General features: G+C 32.3%; 1 protein-coding gene across 6 annotated transcripts in view; it reads left to right on the plus strand.

Moving 5' to 3' along the window:
* The first annotated feature begins 2,767 nt into the window (after positions 1-2,767).
* Positions 2,768-20,887, plus strand: part of LOC120354748 — a 51,509-nt gene continuing 33,389 nt past the window's right edge. The window contains exons 1-7 of one of the 6 annotated variants that reach the window (XR_005573103.1): positions 2,768-2,885; positions 9,215-9,317; positions 9,489-9,575; positions 12,499-12,713; positions 13,364-13,578; positions 14,226-14,387; positions 14,927-15,186. Coding sequence is in view for 3 of the 6 variants with exons in the window: in XM_039442223.1 (XP_039298157.1) it covers positions 2,872-2,885; positions 9,489-9,575 (101 nt within the window). In the remaining 3 variants the exon portion in view is untranslated. Of the gene's footprint in view, positions 2,886-9,198; positions 9,318-9,488; positions 9,576-12,498; positions 12,714-13,363; positions 13,579-14,225; positions 14,388-14,926; positions 15,187-20,887 lie in introns of those variants that run through there. The other 5 variants (XR_005573105.1, XR_005573104.1, XM_039442224.1 and 2 more) reach the window with 5 other exon arrangements.

Here is a 20,887-nt window from a genome sequence, read left to right on the forward strand (position 1 = left end):
ATAAGTCTTAGACTTCTGTGTGAGCAATAGAGAAACTACTGTAAAAAATTTCAAAGATGAAACCTGATAGAACAGTAATATTTGTAGAATTAAAAGCGGTTCTATAGATACAAGGTTTTTTATATCGCTGAGGACAGATCCCATTTAAGCCATAGACTTGTGCGTGAGCAACAAATGAACTACGGTACGAATTGATAGAATCAAGGTGATTTCTCAATCAATGAAAGATATTTTACGTTAAGTATGATTCTGATATTATCTTTTATCATACTGTATTTAGTACTTGAAAATTAGTTGTTCATTAAATGAACAAATTTTGTTCTAAGAATGTAACGACAATAGAATCATATTTATTTATTCCCACATAAGCCTTAGACTTGTTTGTGTGGATAAGGGTGATACTTGAGAAAATATTACTTTTAAAAGTTTTGTAAATTAAATATCCATCCAGTTGAGGACGATTCCCAAAAAGCCTGAGGCTTGTGCGTGGACTATCTGATAGAATCAGGAGTTTCAAGGGTACATTGAGTAAATATGATCATACCATTGAAAGTTTTGTAAATGAAATATTCATTCAGTTGAGGACGATTCCCAAAAGGCCTCAGGCTTGTGCGTGGATTATCTATAGAATCAGAATAAGCTTGTTTCAAGGGTTTTACACGAAATATTTTCTGATGATGATGATGCCTCTATGAGCAATAAGCTTGTACGTGGGGTTATCTACAGAGAAGACGATAAATTTATTTATAGTTTTGGGCGACTTATACAATAAATATCATTTTCATGAGGATGATGTTATCTATAACAAAAAGTTTCAAGCGATTTTTACAATGAATTTTTTTGGTGTGGATGCTACTAACATAAGCCTTGGTCTTGTGCATGGATTATCTACAAAAAACAAGTATGGTAAGAAGTTTTGAGGATGACCCCCTCCACACATGAGCCTTACGCTTCTGCATAGATTATCTACCGTATAGAAGAAAAAGGTTTGTAGTTATAAGCTATTTTCACCATGGAATATTTTTCGATGAGGATGATACCCACGTAAGCACTAGGCTTGTGCATGGGTTATGATTGAAGAAATCTTCGGGAAGCTTTGTGAAAATTTGAGCGCAAAGAAAAAAATTCCGGAAACTGAAATTCAAATGAAGAAACCGGAAGAGAAAATGAAATGAAATAGGAAAGAAAAGGAGAATGAGGAGGAAATGATAATGGGAAGGGAATGAAAATAAAAGAGGAAAAGAAAAAGGAATGAAGAGGGAAGAAAAATGAGACTAGAAGAGGAATAGAGGTGAAAAATAGAAAGAGACCTCTCCTGAATTTTCAGTAAATTTGAAAATTGTAGGTACCCATTTGATAGCTATGCAATCTGAGGATTAACTATGAAGTTTAATCTAAAGTTAACACTGAAGTTAAAACGTTGAAAGCTCAAAACTAAGTTAAAGCTCATGCTCAAGTTGAAAGCTCATTCAGAGCTTATCAACGGATTTTTTTAGAATCTTTTATGACTTTTTTCAACAAATTCATTAGAAATTCACATTTTAAATGAAAATTGACATGGATCAGAATCGGAAAATTATTGATTGGAGGTTTCTTTCTATCTTCCGAAAAGGATAGCCGGCTTTTTGGTGGGGTTTTACCACTGTAGCACCTTGGGATATAAGGTTGGCTAGGACTGCAATTCTATTCAGCCCGGCAGTCCACGGGCGATAAAGGAAATAGAAATTCAATCAAAAGATTCAATAAAGATAATAAAGAAATTCAATCAAGTTAATCAAGAAATTCAATCAAGTTAATCAAGAAATTCAATCAAGTTAAACAAGAAATCCAATAAAGATATTGGATAACACAAAAGCAAGTAAATCAACAACATAATTTGACTAGTTTTTCAATCAACAAGAAATTCGATAAATTGGAAATTGATGAGAAATTGAATTTATTGAAATGCTAATCAATAAATAATAATTATTATTATCAAACGAAAATTTAAAGTTAAATACTGTAAACCACCCCGAAGACTTCTGCTACTGCAAGTTGTCTTTCGCAATTGGGAGGTACCGGGTTCGATTCCCGGGCTGGCAAACAATTTTTGGATAGTAGCTCTCATCGAATTTTGCAGTAGCAGAAGTCTTTGGGGCGATTTACAGCATTTAATTTGGATTTTCGTTCAATAATTATAATTCAATCATTGGAAATATGGGTTAACAATAGACTTGACAATGACAGCATTGATCTCGTACTCTGTTTCAAAAAAGCCTTCTTTGATTGGTTCTCGTGTGATTGATCACTATTAAATTTAACAGGCTTTTGTGCAACAGGGCCCTAATAATGAGATTCACGTTATATTCTACCAAAAAAGAGATTCACGTTATCTTCTTCATCATCTTCTCTTTTTCTTCTTCATCTTCTTCTTCTCAAGTCATAATCTGATCACCGTAACATTGGTGTTGCTATCCTTGTCTGTCATTGTGCAAAGCAGATGGCTCTATCCTTATCTAGCAACACCGAATTGTTGCCTAACACTAACAGACTTTTCTATCTCTATTATGAAAATTAATAATCAAAACATGGGAAGATAACTTGTTGGTGAATAAAATATACATTATCAAACAACAATATTGATATCGTAGATCAGATAAGGGTGAAACTAGATCAGGTTGGTACAGTAGAGGTGGTAAGAAATTTTCAACTGTTATGTTGGCAACAGCTGCATCACTTCTCATGCAATTTCATCAGCTTCGGTCTTTAGGATTTCAGAGTTTCGAAAGAGAACACACTTTTCTGTAAGAGCAGTTCAGTATTATTAAAATATCAAACTTTATCAAAAGTTATTTTTTTCTGGAGGAGTAGAGAAGTTTTTCAAACAAATAAATGCATCAGTCAAGGTACGTTAAATTTTCAAGCATTTATTGAAAATAATTCTACTTCTTGTCCCTTAGATTTTTTCCTGGATAAGTGGAGATTTTTACAATTGAATAGATTAATCATTTAAGGTACAGTGTCTCATAATAAATAAAAAGCATTCTGTACTATTTTCGAAAAATTTCAATGATTCAAATGATTTTGAATCTCACCTATCTACTATAGAAAGCGATGGATGGATATATCTATAGTGATGTAATATAGCTATAGCTTACATAGCTATGCATTTTATATACATGCTATACATAGCTATAGTATATATAGTGAAGTCCACGTTATAATGGCAGTGGAGATAGGAGAACAACGTTGTCGATCCTCTGTCTTGTCAATGCCTTCTATAGACGGTAGCTGATACAGGTTTATTGATGTAATATTAACTGTTCATTCCCCTTTAAAATTATAAAATTAAATTATATTTTCCAATAATTTCTTAATGAATCTTCATAATTAAGATGAAATATTTTTCAATTAATTATTAATTCTACATTGTTGAAAGACGATATGGCAACAGAGCAAAGCGAGAAAGGGATACCACTATCTGCTTTGTTGAATGATAGACAAGAATAGCAATACCATTGCTAATCAAACACTGCCATTATAACGTGGACCTCACTATAGATGTGGCAGTGTTCAATCAACATTGGTGTTGCTATTCTTGTCTATCATTCGAAAAAGCATATGGTGCTATTCTTTTCTAGCCCTGCTACGTTGCCAGATCGGGTTTTCAACAATATGAGAATGTGATTAATCAACAAAAAAGTTTGTCAATATTGAAAATACAATCATTGAAAGTATTCTCTTGATGACCAGAGTTGTTGATGACTTGTTTTAATTGATCATTTTAATGAACAGTTAAGCCTGTTTTCACTAGTAGAGTTAGTGGTCGAGTAACTGGTCATACTCTACTATAAACTAGTTCTCCACCAAGACTACTCTACCATGAACGATTTCATTGGAAGAGTTCACAAGTAGGGATGGGTATCGATACATCGATGTTTAAAAACATCGATGTTTCAACATCAAACATCGATGTTTTTAACATCAATGTTTACTGTTCGATGTTTTTCACTTATCGATGTTAGGATGGAAAAAACATCAATGTTTTGTCTTTCGATACCCATCCCCATTCACAAGATAGTTAGTACTTATACAGGAAACTCTACCACTAACTCTACTAATGAAAACCAGGCTCCAATATTATATACTGGTACCAGCTATCCTCTATAGAAGGGAGAGAACCGACAACTATGTTCTCCCTTCTCTTCACTGTCATTATAAGTGAACCTCACTATAGTAGAGTGTGAAAACAAAAAGGTATCTTAGAATGTATATATGTCCGAGATCTGCAGCTGAGTCCAGACCTACCTTTACAGTGTTGACAACTCGTTCAGCATGACTGTCAACTGTACCTTTACAGTGTTGCCAATTCGTTGGGAATGACATTCAAAGCTGTGCTACATAGCATGAAGTGATATTAAGTGAAAGGTTCAGAATAAAACAGATAGAAGTTTTTAGGAAAAAATGAATAAATATATTATCTTGGGAAATATTTAACATATACGGTAATAATAGGATATAAGTATTTAATGGAAATGGTATTAATTGAATATAAATATGTATAAAATGAAGTAGATATAATGCACGTTGTAGAATTGAACATGTGCTTAATGAATACTGAGATTATCTCCATTACAATAAGCTTCAACAGTCTTATATTTCCAGTTTTAAACTAAGGTAGGTTATAGAGAATTCATTTTTTTACAGAAAATACTTCAAGATCGGGAAGTTTAGGCCTCAAAACAGGCAGTGTCATTTTGCAAGGCACATAGATTATAATAACATAATAGTAGACACATAAAACGGTGACAATTGCATTACAATACAAGCTCAGTATACAAAGACAATCAACACATCTAGATTCTCTATCGAACGTTAATTCAGTTCTACTCACAGAGATCAGTCTTTTGAATTACAATGGTATTTTTCAACAGTCTTTAAGATATTTTTTTCAGTCTTGGAACTAAGGTAGCCTCAAGACAACATTCTTTCCCTACTTCATGAACTTAATTTCATCAAGAATTAATTAGTTCTATCGAACAAATCAGTCATAAATTTGATCAACAATCTTTCCATAAACTTGATTTAATCAAGAATAAATTTCTTCTATTGAACAAAATCAGTAACATTGATCATTCAGTCTTTCAAATTACATAATCTTCTACAGTCTTCATGATATTATCATTCTCACTTTTAAAACTGAGGTGGGTCTCAGAAAATCGATATTTTTACAGGAAATACACTTAAAATTTATGTCACAAAACAGGTACTGTGTCATTTTGCAAAATGATACATAGATTAAATAGGCTACATAGATATCATCCATCTCGGTCAGTCTTAAAACTGAGGTAGGTTTTGAAAAACCGTCTTTTGCTTTCTCAGGAAGTATAACTTTCTCTAACAATGCTCGTGAAAATGAATGTTCATTTGTAAGGAAAATGCTTAAAATGCTTAAAACAAGAAATGCATAACGATCAGAAAATCTATGCCAAAAGACAGGCACTGTATCATTTTGCAAAATGATACATAAATTACATGACACATAATAATGAACATTTTGATAGACACATTACAGAACAAAATAAAAGCTTGTGGAAACACGAGACAATACAATAAATAACAGAATTCCAATAGATTAACAGCTTAAGCTGCGTTTACACCAAAGTTATCAACAAAATGTTAATAACTTAATCCTTATAGATTCTATTAGATTGAACAGAACTTGACAAACACGTATGTTCATCATGTATATGATAAGTTATGTTTAATCTAATAGAATCTATAAGGATTAAGTTATTAACATTTTGTTGATAACTTTGGTGTAAATTGAGATTTAAATTGATCAAATCAAAGCTTGTGAAAACACAACAGAATAAATACATTACAATAAAAAGATAAATAAACACAACAATAAATTAACAAGTTCAAATTGATCAAATCAAAGCTTGTGAAAACACAAGACAATAAATACATTACAATAAATGAATGACAAAACACAAGACAATAAATACATTACAATAAATGAATGACAAAACACATGACAATAAATACATTACAATAAATGAATGACAAAACACATGACAATAAATACATTACAATAAATGAATGACGAAACACATGACTATAATTTATAGTCCAGTTCCAAAACTCGTTATGTCCTTAACCTCAAATTTTACAGAAAACAGAAAAAACTTCCTATTAATGTTCTGGCGGTAATAATTGATGAAAAAATTATCAAATATGTAATACAATATAAGAAATAATTCTAACATAGCCTGTAAAATCATACTCCAGTAGTTATTAAGATAAAAATATTTATTTGTTGGACTTAATGTGTTTTGGAACTGTAATGGTAATTAATAAACATAAATGATTAAATTGATCAATCAGAAAAATTCACAAATTTGAAATAAATGATTAAATTGATCAATCAGAAAATCAAAGCTTGTGAAAACACAAGACAATAAATACATTACAATAAATGAATGACAAAACACATGACAATAAATAAACATAAATGATTGAATTGATCAATCAGAAAAATTCACAAATTTGGAATAAATGATTAAATTGATCAATCAGAAAATTCACAAATTTAATGACATCAATTTGAGTTTGGTCATACTCATGACTCGAGGAAGTGCGAAGCTTCAAGTCTTGTGAAGTTAGATCAACGGAAAAATTCTCAAAAACCACTGATTATAGTTAATAATTGAGTTTCTCAAAAAATTAAGAGCTTATAAACATGAGATATCACATTATACATTCGTTCATAGTTCTCATACTGTTTATTGTATACTCTTATGTGTCTAAGAGCTTGACAATACTCATGTGTTTATAAGCTTTACACTGATAACGCATGTTCTGCATTAGGACATAAATATTAGATAGATGCATGACACAATAGATTTGTTTGTGTCATATCAGTGAAGAACGTCACAGATTGGGAATAAGTCAGAAAATCAGGAGTCACAGATTGGGAATATGTCATCAAATCAAGAGTGTCACAAACCGGGAGTCACAAAATCGGGAGTCACAAAGTCACAATTCGTCAATATTCATCTCAGTGGAAAGTCTAAGAAACATCATCACACAGTAGTACTGTTGTAGACAGTACGCAACAGTAGGACAGTATCACAGTATTACACAGTACGACCACAGTAGCAGCAGCAGAAGCAGTAATAATTGATTGCATTTTCAGATATTATAATATTCACATAACATAGAAAATGATGAATATTTCTTGAAAATATCAGAAAGATCATGAATTTGTGAAAGAATTGTTCTATTGTATCAACAATTACAATAACAACTTTTTTTAAAAAAAGTTAACAACTTAAAATTACAATTACAACAATTACAATATAACATACTGTAATAATTATTATTACAGTATGATACAATTGGAAATTTTTCAAATTATTGCCAGGTTTATTATAAATTGTTGCCAGTAATTTTTCAAATCATTGCTAGCTATTATGAACAGTTAAAAATTTGCCAGATTTTAAATTAATTATGAAGATATGATCTGATTTTAAAATAATTTATTATTGAACGAAAATCCCAATTAAATGCTGTAAATCACCCCGAAGACTTCTGCTTCACATAGTTGAGAAACATGATTTTTCATCTTTGCCACAGTTAATAATCGAAAATTTTAGCCACGGTATCATGGAAATTGAATTATCAATTTAAATCTATAAATACGAAAACTGACAAAGTTCTAACACGGTATTAAGGAGAGATAATGATCAAATTGAATCAAAGAAGGAAATTTTAACGCTGCTTATTGAATGACAGTATGAAAATTTGCTAGATCATTTCTAGTACATGAGTGTAGAAATGCTAGTACAGTTGAAGATAACATATTCATCAACAAATTTAAACTTTAGCTATTCAGTTTTCTATTTGATTATTTTTAGTTTCCACGTACCACGTTTTATAGGTACAGCTTGCCAGTACAATAATTAATCGGTTCAAGATGAATGATTCACTTTTTGTGTAGTTGAGAAGTTGATATTGTGGTAATTATTCATATTTAATAAAAAAACTGAGGAATTGTCAAAAACCACAGATTTATTGATAGTTAGAAAGACCGGCTTCGGTTGTTACACCAATGTCAATCTCTGATAAACTAAAAGCTTTCAAACTTTTCAAAAACTTTCAGTTTATCAGAGATTGACAATGGTGTAAGAACCGAATCCGGATTTTCTAACTATCAATAAATATGTGGTTTTTGACAATTTCTTGGTCTTTTTCATTCAATATGAATAATTACCACAATATCAAATTCTCAACTACGGTACACAAAAAGTGAATCATTCATCTTGAACCGATTGATCGTAGCCTACTGGCAAGCAGTGAAAAACGACAATTTCTTAGTCTCCTTATTCAATATGAATAATTCAATGATTCAAGTCAATAAATGCATTCCAACTCACCCCCCCCATTTTTTTATACATTCACACTATCAAGGACTCGAGAAACAAGGGTATTGTTCAATATTTTACATCATTAAAGAGAAAATATTTATTTTTTCCACGGTCAATTTTAAAGAATTCTAGCAATGGTATTAAGAAAACAGAATTATCAATTTAAATCGATAAATACGAAAAGTTTTTAACAATTCTAGCCATGTTGTTAAGGAGGGAATATGATCAATTCGAATTATTACATTGGGATTGTTAACATTGCATATTGAATGACAATATAGAAATTCACTTTGATCGCTTGATCACTTTCAGTAGAAGTGTGTAAAGATTCAAGTATAGTGAAGATAGCTTACTCATCAACAAATTGACACAAGCCTTTCGGTTTTCTATTATTTTCGAGTTCCCACGTTTCATACTGGTTACTGGAACAATTAATCGGTCCAAGATGAATAATTCCATCATTCCAAGTTTCTATTGTCAACTACATGTGAGAAATTTCATTGTTCAAAATAATGAAGGACTGAGCACAAAGCACGGAGACTCTAATTGTATGATGAAATTCACAAAGACCTAAATCTCAAGTCTAACAGGTTACAGTCAATTCTAGATGAACTTTTGAATCCCATCATTCAATTTGGGGGAGGGTGTAGAGATTTCCCTTGAACCCCGCTAATGGCTATACTGGCCTGAAATTGTAGTAAGTTGAGCCAATGTTCATGAAGTGTGATATCAAATGAAATCAAACAGGTCAACTAACAGGTTAGTATATCTAACCTGAAATACTAAAAAGTACATGCCCGCAGGCGCCCCCCGGAAGACCAAGACGAGGCCGAAGGAGGAGGAGTGATGATGAAGGGGAGGGGGAAGACGAAATTCCAAATCCTTGCGCGCACGAGTCCTCACCGAGTGAGTGCTCTACAGCTCTACACTATTATAATTATTTTTTCTCTCTTTTTATCTCTTCTATATATTACAGAATTAATATTATTATTACTGTAATTCTTCTTGTCTCTTCTGTATATAAGATTTTGCCCCCTGGGCCCCCCAAATTTTTCAATCCATTTGTTTCTCCCACAGCGTTGAGATGGGCAATCCTTTTTCGACCGGTAGAGGGCCACAGCCTTCCGGCGAGCGAAGTGAGCCTCCTTTACGTGGGCGTCCCCGGTGAGTATTTGCTACCATTCATGGGCCATTTTCACACTCACCGATTTTCAGAAAAAACTGTCCTGTCCTGTCGTGTTGTGCCAGAGTCAGTCAACATCAATCTGCTATCAATTTAAATAATACATAAATGCATGAATAAGATAGATGATAGTGAAGTATTATCCATCAGCAATGTTGGTTGAGTTTGCACAGTTTGAAAAAATCAATTATTAATTGAAAGATAATTGTTCAGCTGTAGGCCTACTCATAGCGAGTAGGTCTGTGATTACATGTCATTTTCCAAATGAGTGCAATATTTTCCACATTTTCAATCTACCGGGTGATTACAAATGAAATAGACAACTTCAATAGCCTGTACAAAATTAAACTCGTGTATTTCAACATAGTAAGTGATATAGGTTTGTAGGGAATTTCTCAAAGTTTATGTTGGTAGAACTGTTGCTGGCTATTGTTGGCTGCTCCGTGTTACAACAGCCAGTTTAGTTTAGCAATATGGCCGCTACTCAAGTGGAGAAAGCTTATTGTATTGCATGACTAAGCACATAGGAAGTCCGTATTGAGATGTAAATTAAAATATTGATTGTCAGATAAATTTCATGATTCACCAAATAAAGTCAAGTGTGACATGAGATACATTGACTTTTTGGCAGTACAAAGTTCGCTGGGTAAGCTAGTAGCTTTATATATTATGAACTATGAATAAACTTACATTTCAAAGTACACGTATAGTTGTGTGACTGAATCAATTAATCAAGCTTTCAGCTGATCATTATTGATGATTTACTGACTATTCCTTATGAGCATGTTGGTAGAGGGGATTTCAAAACCATCGGAAGAAATCTGAGACCGGCAGAACAGTCATTCTCCATGGCGGAGAAGAAGAAAAAGTAGAAGATGATGACGAATAAGAAGAAGAAGAAGAATACATGATGGAGAAGGAAAAAGGGGAAAAGGAAAATGTAAAAGAATTTGAAAGATCAGTAAAATGTCTATAAATTTATTCTGTATACTACTACTGACACCAAACATTAACAACTGAAGATCTCAATAATTATTACTGTAAAAGAAATAGTGTTTCATCCATTTATGGCCTGGATGACAGGAAAATTCATTTATTCTATTTTTTACAAAGAAGCACACCTTCAAAATGATCTGATCGGGAGAGACAAAGTGGGATATCTTGTCTATTTATTTCCCAAATTTGGATAAGATTACAAATAAAATTGACAACGGATGGCTGTAATGTTATTTTTGACCGAACATAGTGAGGTCTATGTTTTAACTCGGATTTTCTTTAAAAGTTTTTTAAATTTTGCATTTTAAGGATAATATGAAAAGAAAATGAATGCCTCCATACTCTGATATCACCATATATATAATCTAATTTGAAGTCGACAAGTGGATTATTCATTGCATGCATTACACAGATGTCTGGCTGACATATTTCTATAAGGTAGGGTTTCAATATTGTTTAAGATGTGTGCCCATCAGTATCAATATTCTCACATTTTAAAAACAAATTTAATAGGTGATTGAAAATAGAATAAAAAATGATTAAATGAACTGAATAATGCCAAAGAAATTATAATATTCTTGATTGAAAAAAATAATTTTAAAATAGTTGAGAAATATTTTTATCAGATGGCAAGATTATCACGAATCATCATCATATGGGATACAAATTCAAATGCGAACTGAGTTTATTAGCATAAGTGAGTTTTTGATCTAGGAGAAAACAAATTTGAGAGTAAATTATGATTTAACTGTGAATTGTGATTCAACTGAATCAACTAGATCAGGTGACGTCAGATACTTGTGGATGAGGAAACTGCGTGAGGTCTACTGTTCACAGAACTACTAGTTGTGAAAAATGTAATAGAATGTTATAAATTATACTTTATGGTGTACAGTTACCAAATGAATAATCAAGAGGAAACTGGTAGACAGCACTGAATTTTGCGATTTATAGGACGAAATTATTGATATTCATAAAAACATTTTATGTAGTTAATTGTTCACATTTATTATTTTCAAAATCAATAATAATTTAATTGAATCGTTTTCCTCGCTTACTCACACCTATAGACTGTGAAATAAGCTTCCGAATCTGAGTAGAATGTTTGAATCATCACCCATTTTGCAGTAATAGCATTTATGAATCAATAGAATAGCCTCAAAGAATGCAGTTTGACACACCTGCGATTCTTCTTCCAATCCCAAACTTCTGTGTATTCGTTTTCGTACAATCTAATCAAGGCAAGATTATCGAATCAATTGTTCAACAAATTGCATTTAGGGCGTAGTTGACGCATTGAACTTCTAGCCCTCGTTGAGATATCAATTTCTTCATAATCGCCCGTCCCAAAATGATAGATGAGAATTGAGTTTCCAACAAAAATATGTATCGTTTGTATCGAACACACAAAATATGTATCGAACACACTGTAGTCACCACTGTGATATGAGTAGATTAATTGTTTTAGATCATTCTTTCGATGCATTTGAATGAAAATGTTATAGTTTAGTTTAGTTTAATTTTTGTCATGTAACACTACATAATCAAGCAAAGCTTGGTAGTATATGACACGTCAAAAAGTATTGAGTATAATACTGAAAAAAAGTAAGAGAAAAAAAGAAGAAAATCAGAATATACAAAGTAGTTGAAAATATATGCCAGCAAAAAATACCTACACATGCAACAGTTGAAGCTTTCCTCTACACTTGCTAGGACGCAGAGAATGTACAGCTATTTAGATGTAAAAATTTTCAATGCTCTATCATCTGAAGTTAGAAATATGAACAGTAGAAGATGTAACGAAATGATTGAAGGAGAGAGCATTCTACTCGGTTGAAGAAATTTTGTACTGCAATCCTATCCATAATATTATTGTTCTCAATTGCTTCAACTCTGGTCTGTTTTCAGTTTATGGCAATAATAAGCGGGCTAGAAGTCCAGAACATGTAGCAGCCCACACTATCTGACCATCTAATGTTCTTTGCATATGCAAGGAAAAAAAACTTATTGGCGCTAAATAGAATTAAAAAATGTTCTTTGCATATGCAAGACAAAAAAATTTATTGGTGCTTCATAATATTAAAAAACTATGTGAAGCCAGGCTGTGCGCCAACAAGGAAAAGGTTAGTACAATCTGATGTATGCCTATAGTGAGGTCCACGTTATAATGGCAGTGTTTGATTAGCAATGGTATTTTATTTTTTAAGTTTGTTATTTTAAGTTTGTGTACATGTGTTATTAATTTATGTATTTAAATTATTAATTTATGTAGCATACAAATGTAAAAAACACATGTACACAAACTTAAAATAACAAACTTAAAAAATAAAATACCATTGCTAATCAAACACTGCCATAATGGCAAACCACAACTTTTGGCAAAGTGATGTTTCCATGCAAAAAGGTTGTAAAAGTAGTCGGTTCTACTTCTACAATATCTTATATTGGTTAACCTGATTATCAACAGCTGATTTCGGTTTTAAAATTTAACCTCCACACTTGATTGTGCATAAAGGTTGTAACGTTTTTGCTGTTCCTGAAAAATTTACATTTTGTGGAATTCAACCTTTTTGCCGGCGGCTATTCCATTGTATTTTTCGGAAACAATAAAATTCAATTCAATTCAATTGCTATCCTAGTCTATCATTCAACAAAGCGGATAGCGCTATCTCTTGAAGGAGAGAGCATTTTACTCGGTTGAAGAAATTTTGTACTGCAATGCCTATCCATAATATTATTGTTCTCAATTGCTTCAACTCTGGTCTGTTTTCAGTTTATGGCAATAATAAGCGGGCTAGAAGTCCAGAACATGTAGCAGCCCACACTATCTGACCATCTAATGTTCTTTGCATATGCAAGGAACAAAAACTTATTGGCGCTAAATAGAATTAAAAAATGTTCTTTGCATATGCAAGACAAAAAAATTTATTGGTGCTTCATAATATTAAAAAACTATGTGAAGCCAGGCTGTGCGCCAACAAGGAAAAGGTTAGTACAATCTGATGTATGCCTTTAGTGAGGTCCACGTTATAATGGCAGTGTGTGATTAGCAATGGTATTTTATTTTTTAAGTTTGTTATTTTAAGTTTGTGTACATGTGTTATTAATTTATGTATTTAAATTATTAATTTATGTAGCATACAAATATAAAAAACACATGTACACAAACTTAAAATAACAAACTTAAAAAATAAAATACCATTGCTAATCAAACACTGCCATAATGGCAAACCACAACTTTTGGCAAAGTGATGTTTCCATGCAAAAAGGTTGTAAAAGTAGTCGGTTCTACTTCTACAATATCTTATATTGGTTAACCTAATTATCAACAGCTGATTTCGGTTTTGAAATTTAACCTCCACACTTGATTGTGCATAAAGGTTGTAACGTTTTTGCTGTTCCTGAAAAATTTACATTTTGTGGAATTCAACCTTTTTGCCGGCGGCTATTCCATTGTATTTTTCGGAAACAATAAAATATTCAATTCAATTGCTATCCTAGTCTATCATTCAACAAAGCGGATAGCGCTATCTCTTGAAGGAGAGAGCATTTTACTCGGTTGAAGAAATTTTGTACTGCAATGCCTATCCATAATATTATTGTTCTCAATTGCTTCAACTCTGGTCTGTTTTCAGTTTATGGCAATAATAAGCAGACTAGAAGTCCAGAACATGTAGCAGCCCACACTATCTGACCATTTTATGCACTTCTTTGCATATGCAAGGAACAAAAACTTATTGGCGCTAAGTACAATTAAAAAATTATGTGGAGCCAGGCTGTGCGCCAACGAGGAAAAGGTTAGTACAATCTGATGTATGCCTATAGTGAGGTCCACGTTATAATGGCAGTGTTTGATTAAAATTAAACTTAAAATAACAAACTTAAAAAATAAAATACCATTGCTAATCAAACACTGCCATAATGGCAAACCACAACTTTTGGCAAAGTGATGTTTCCATGCAAAAAGGTTGTAAAAGTAGTCGGTTCTACTTCTACAATATCTTATATTGGTTAACCTGATTATCAACAGCTGATTTCGGTTTTAAAATTTAACCTCCACACTTGATTGTGCATAAAGGTTGTAACGTTTTTGCTGTTCCTGAAAAATTAACATTTTGTGGAATTCAACCTTTTTGCCGGCAGCTATTCCATTGTATTTTTCGGAAACAATAAAATTCAATTCAATTCAATTGCTATCCTAGTCTATCATTCAACAAAGCGGATAGCGCTATCTCTTGAAGGAGAGAGCATTTTACTCGGTTGAAGAAATTTTGTACTGCAATGCCTATCCATAATATTATTGTTCTCAATTGTTTTAACGCTGGTCTGTTTTCAGTTTATGGCAATAATAAGCGGGCTAGAAGTCCAGAACATGTAGCAGCCCACACTATCTGACCATTTTATGCACTTCTTTGCATATGCAAGGAACAAAAACTTATTGGCGCTAAATAGAATTAAAAAATGTTCTTTGCATATGCAAGAAAAAAAAACTTATTGGCGCTAAGTATAATTAAAAAATTATGTGGAGCCAGGCTGTGCGCCAACGAGGAAAAGGTTAGTACTATCTGATGTATGCCTATAGTGAGGTCCACGTTATAATGGCAGTGTTTGATTAGCAATGGTATTTTATTTTTTAAGTTTGTTATTTTAAGTTTGTGTACATGTGTTATTAATTTATGTATTTAAATTATTAATTTATGTAGCATACAAATGTCAAAAACACTATTCAGCATTTATAACACTATTTATAACACTACTATTCAGCATTTAATTTGGATTTTCGTTCAATAGTTCGTATGAAAAGGGTGGCCTATTTAGTTATTTGACAAATATGGCTACTATAGCAACGCACATTAAATGAGTAAATTGAGAATATGGGGCTCGAATTATTCAATTCAAGTTGTTTTTCTAAATTTCAAATCATCTGGATATGTGACCTAAAGAGCTACTCATAGTTTACTATGTATTAACTAACAGGTTCGCACGCTTCACTATGGGGTCACAAAAATCCCATTATGGTACATGAATTTAATTTTTTTTTAATAGAACATGAAATCCAATTGCTGCTTGCAGGTATGTGAGCACCACCCTCTACAGATATAAAGCCCACTCACTGGTTTTGAAACGTCACGAAGGTAATTGCCAAGGAAGCTGTGAACGTCTTTTCTTTGTCAGCACTTGAGCTATAAAAGCTCTTGAAACTTTCCTCAATAATGTCACGTTTTCACTTTCATCTCTTGGAAAGCGCACCTAAAAAGTACCCTAATTATTATGCCTTGAACACATGATGCATACCGTTTCAAAAACGAAACACAATTGGCGACTGTCAAGACTGTCAGAGATTTAGGGGTTTCCGAGCTCGGGATCTATGAGTTCTGGACTAAGACCAGACAGAGTCCAGGACTAAAATAAGCGCTCGGGTCCAAATCGACTTCCTGAGTCACAGGTTTATCTTCTAAGCTTTGGAGTCTGTTAAGTCCTCGACTACGTTAACGCCCTGACTCAGAAAGCCAATTTTCTGACTCCAGAGTTAAAAGCCGGTTAAAATCTAGAACTTAGCTAAACCTCAAGCTCAGAAACCGGCACTTGACTTTCAATTTGCACTCAGAATCTTATCAGCTGGCTGGAGATTTCAGACTACATTGGTAACGTCTCAAAACCAGTTAGGGGGCTTTCTATGGAGAGGGTGATGATGTGAGTGGGGATTTAAAGATTACAGAAGCACCCGTGGTGAAATTTCTTGTGTAATTTTAAACTGACTGATCATACCTTTTTATCATCCTAAATCATACTTGATGTTCATGAACTTTAAGCATTAATTATAAAATCTATAAATAAATTTGAAATTTGGGCTTCGATGTGAACAAGATTGATATTTTCTATTTGATAATACATGCAAAATTTGAAAATTGAAATCATCACCGTTTTTCAAAATGTGAAGCAAAAACTAAGTTTGCATTTCGCTAACAAATAAACGGCACACAAACAATCACACTCTCTTATTATTAAGAATAATAAGCATCACTTACCGAGGCTGTGAACGTTTTTTCGTCTGCATTTGAGCTAAAAAGCTCTTGAAAATTTTCTCAATATTGTCTCTGGTTTCACCTTCCATTTCTTGGAAAGCGCACCTAAAAAGTAATAGGCTTGAATTTTGTAAAATATTAAGTGAATCTCTTGACTCAACTCAGGAGTTTGACCGTGTGTAGTAAACACTGCTGCACATAACCATCTTCGTGTAATAAAACAGTAAGGAAATAAAGTGACTAGGTTATATGGAGACAGTGTGGCAAAGTTTAGTTCATATAGATTACCTTAATTATTCTGAATAAATAACCTTTTAAATTCTTTATTTTTACATTAAAAAACTATAAATCTTATAAAACTTTTGAATAACGACAATATAATGTGAAGTAAATTCTCTACCCTAACTTTACAATAATTTTACATCAGACTGAATAAAAATTGAAATAATAAAATTATTTTTAAAGAAATAATATTGATAAAAATCAATCAGCCGCCATTTTGGATAAAAGTATCATAGAAGATTTTTATTGATGTCATCTTTCTAGTTTTAAAAAGGCCTTTATAATGATGTATCACACAATGGGTGTTTACATTAAAAATATTCGAATTACAACCCCTCATTTCTTTACAAACTGTAACTTCAATCAGCCACCGTTTTGGATTCAAGTTTCAAAGTACATTTCAATTGATGTAATGTTTCTTGTTTTAAAAAGCCCTTTAAAATAATGTACCACACAATAGGCGTTTACATTAAAATTTTCCAGTTAAAACTATTGAGTCACCATATTATAGATTCTGAACCTACTCAACCCCTTATGAAGGGGTTGAAATTCAGTTGTACCATACGTCAAGAGTTAGAGTATTTGACCAGTAACATATCCTGAAAGCTACAGTATTATATCAACAACAGTCTCTAATTTATTGAAAGATTCCCATACATATGACTCACCCTGTATAATTACTAACTATTAATGATTAGCACAAGCCTAGAGCTTATGTGGGCATCACCCATAGAAAAAAATTGTTTGACTTTATATTCTGTTTTAAAAAATTAAAAATTGAGACTTACCGTACTTTGATTTCTCTTTGCTGGTAAACCGAATTTTAGAAGACTTCAGCCAGTCTTTGATTACTGCTTCCATGTCTTTTTCTTCTTCTGTGTTGGAAAATTTTATCACCACAGCTCCTTTCAGAAAAGGATTTTTTTGATAAAATACAATATTAAAAAAAATTTAAACGTCAGTAGCACGTTAATGGCACGTCTGACAGGATTTTCGCAGAGGACAAAATGTACTAGAAATTCACTTATACACCCGAATAAGTCATCAAAAATACATTGTTCCGAGAAAATTGAAAATCTGCAAAATTATTACCAAGTTTTTAACTGCATTTAAAATTACCGCAAAATGTCTATATATCGTTAACGGTGCATTGTAGACGATTTTTGCAAGAGACGAAAAGTGCTGGAAATTCACTTCTACACCCGAATCAGTCATCAAAAATACCTTGTTTCGAGAAAATTGAAAATCTGCAAAATTATTACAAAGTTTTTAACTACATTTAAAATAACCGCAAAAGGTCTATATATTGTTAACGGTGCGTTGTAGACGATTTTTGCAAGAGACAAAAAGTGCTGGAAATTCACTTCTACACCCGAATCAGTCATCAAAAATACCTTGTTTCGAGAAAATTGAAAATCTGCAAAATTATTACGGTACTAAGTTTCTAACTGCATTTAAAATTACCGCAAAAGGTCTATATATTGTTAACGGTGCGTTGTAGACGATTTTTTCAAGAGGCAAAAAGTGCTGGAAATTCATTTCTACACCCGAACCAGTCATCAAAAATAAGTTTTTTCGGTAAAATTGAAAATCTGCCAAAATTATTAGGCTACCAAGTCCTTAACTGCATTTAAAATTACCGCAATGATCTATAATATCGTTAACGGTGCATGGAAGACGATTTTTCCAAAGATAAAAATTGCTGGAAATTCACTTCTGCACCCGAATCAGTCATCAAAAATACGTTGTTTCGGGAAAATTGATAATCTTCCAAAATTATTAGGCCTACCAAGTTTTTTACTGCATTTAAAATCACCGCAAAACGTCTATATATCGTTAACGGTATGCTGTAGACGATTTTTGCAAGAGGCAAAAAGTGCTGGAAATTCATTTCTACACCCGAATCAGTCATCAAAAATACGTTGTTTCGGGAAAATTGAAAATCTACCAAAATTATTAGGCTATCTATAAATTTATGTGATAAAATATCTAATGGGTAACCAGGGGGGCCAGGGGGGGATTTTTAAAATGGGCGTTATATGGTGACATATATACTGATGGTGAGATAAGTTTTAAAACATTTCAAAACATTTGCGCAAAGTAGAAGTTTGTAAAACTGATTATATTATAAGTTTTGAAATATGTTTAAAAAACTAGTTTTAAAACAAATTATAACATAAGTTTTACAATTTGTCCAAAAATATGATTTTAAAATGTTTTAAAACTGCTGTTAATATTAGTTTCATAATCTGTTAGTGGAGGCAACTGAAACAAGTTTGAAAACTGTTTTTAAAGTTGTTTTAGAACCATTTTAACACCAAACTTATTGCAAACTGCTTTTAAAAGTGTTCAAAGCAGTTTTAAAACATGTTAAAATGATTTCAATGCTGCTTGGGTGTAGTCTACTTTCCTCTGGCCCTGACAGCACCCTGGTTTCACACCCATATAAAAGGGTTGGTGCAGATGTAGTTTTGTAAAATTTTTGTCTTCACATAGAATTGACAAAATAAAATGAAATCAGATTTCCCACTGGTATTTCCTCCTCTGCATCCTGCAATTGAATTGGAACCAGGTTCAATCAAGTAATTTAAAATTGTGCACCGAATTGCACCCAGCTCCAGTGGTGGTTCTAGACATAAAAAACTGGGTAGGCAAAACTTATCATACTGTAGGTCTATACATAGACCTAGGGTAGGGCTACTTAAGTAATTCATGTAAATAATACGTCAAAGCATATAGGTATTAAATGAAGATGTATTAATAAATATAAAAATTGTAATACTCATATTAATTTGTTCAATTCGACACTATTCTGCTAATAGGCCTAACCATAATTTTGCTGTTTCAATCATTCTTTGAAATAATATTTCAATTTGATAGGCTATTTATTTGGAATATCGAAGGAAATTTCTTGAGTGAAAGTCTGTGGGTCAGTTTTTCTCAATTATCTTGTTAAGATAGTTATCAAAAAATTCCAAAATAACTTTCTTATTCATCTAATCAAAATACATTGATTGCAATAGGAAATAATTTATTTTAATTAAAAATATGTTCTTATAATTTCCAAATATTTTACCCATTAACACCCTTCTTATCAGAGTTATCAAAAAATATCAAAGGACTTTTCTTATTCTGAGATACATAACATCCATATATTTTTTAATGATATTTTCAAAAAAAATATTTAGAGGGAATTTTTTCAAAGTCTTACAATGTGAGTCAGTTTTTCTCAATTATCTCATTAATTGAAAAATATCAAAAGACATTTCTTATCCTTCCCATCAAAATACATCAATTGGGATAGAAAATAATTTTTTTTAATTAGAAATATTTTTTTTTATAATTTCCAAATATTTTACCCATTAACACCCTTTTTATTAGAGTTATAAAAAAATGTCAAAGGACTTTTCTCATTCTGCATTCTGTGGGTGGGGGGTTTGGGTGTGGGTGGGAGAGTTAGGGGGCCCTTTGGAAACAAGGTTTGGGTGGTCCAGCTTAGGTTTGGTGACCTTGAACATTGGAAACAAGGTCAAGGTTGTCCCAGAAGTCTCAATTTCTCTCTACTTAGGTGCATTAGGCTTTGCCACAAGGCCTGATATTTATTTATATGTGTATTCTTCCTGGGGTTGGTCCTCTGTCACCTTTGTCATAATCGTGTCTGAGATTCACCATGCAATCAAAAGTTGCTTGCTGAATCGAACTGGATTGATAGATTATTTATATTATACAGTTTTGTCATTGTCATAGAATTTTGTATCCGGAAGGGTGCTTTTCCTTGATGGGAATTTTAACCTATATACATGGGAGACGGGAAAAAAACAATATACATGCTATAGGAGCCAAACTACACCTAGCTACAGGCCTATTCCAAGTTACATTAAAATACATTAGTAGTTTACATTAATTTAATTTTAGATAGAAGAAGGATTCTCTTATTGATTCTCGTGGTATTTAGTCTGGATTAGGAGTTAATAGACGATATTGGTTAT

This window comes from Nilaparvata lugens, chromosome X, assembly GCF_014356525.2.
Source record: "Nilaparvata lugens isolate BPH chromosome X, ASM1435652v1, whole genome shotgun sequence".
NCBI classification, from domain to species: Eukaryota; Metazoa; Arthropoda; class Insecta; order Hemiptera; family Delphacidae; genus Nilaparvata; species Nilaparvata lugens.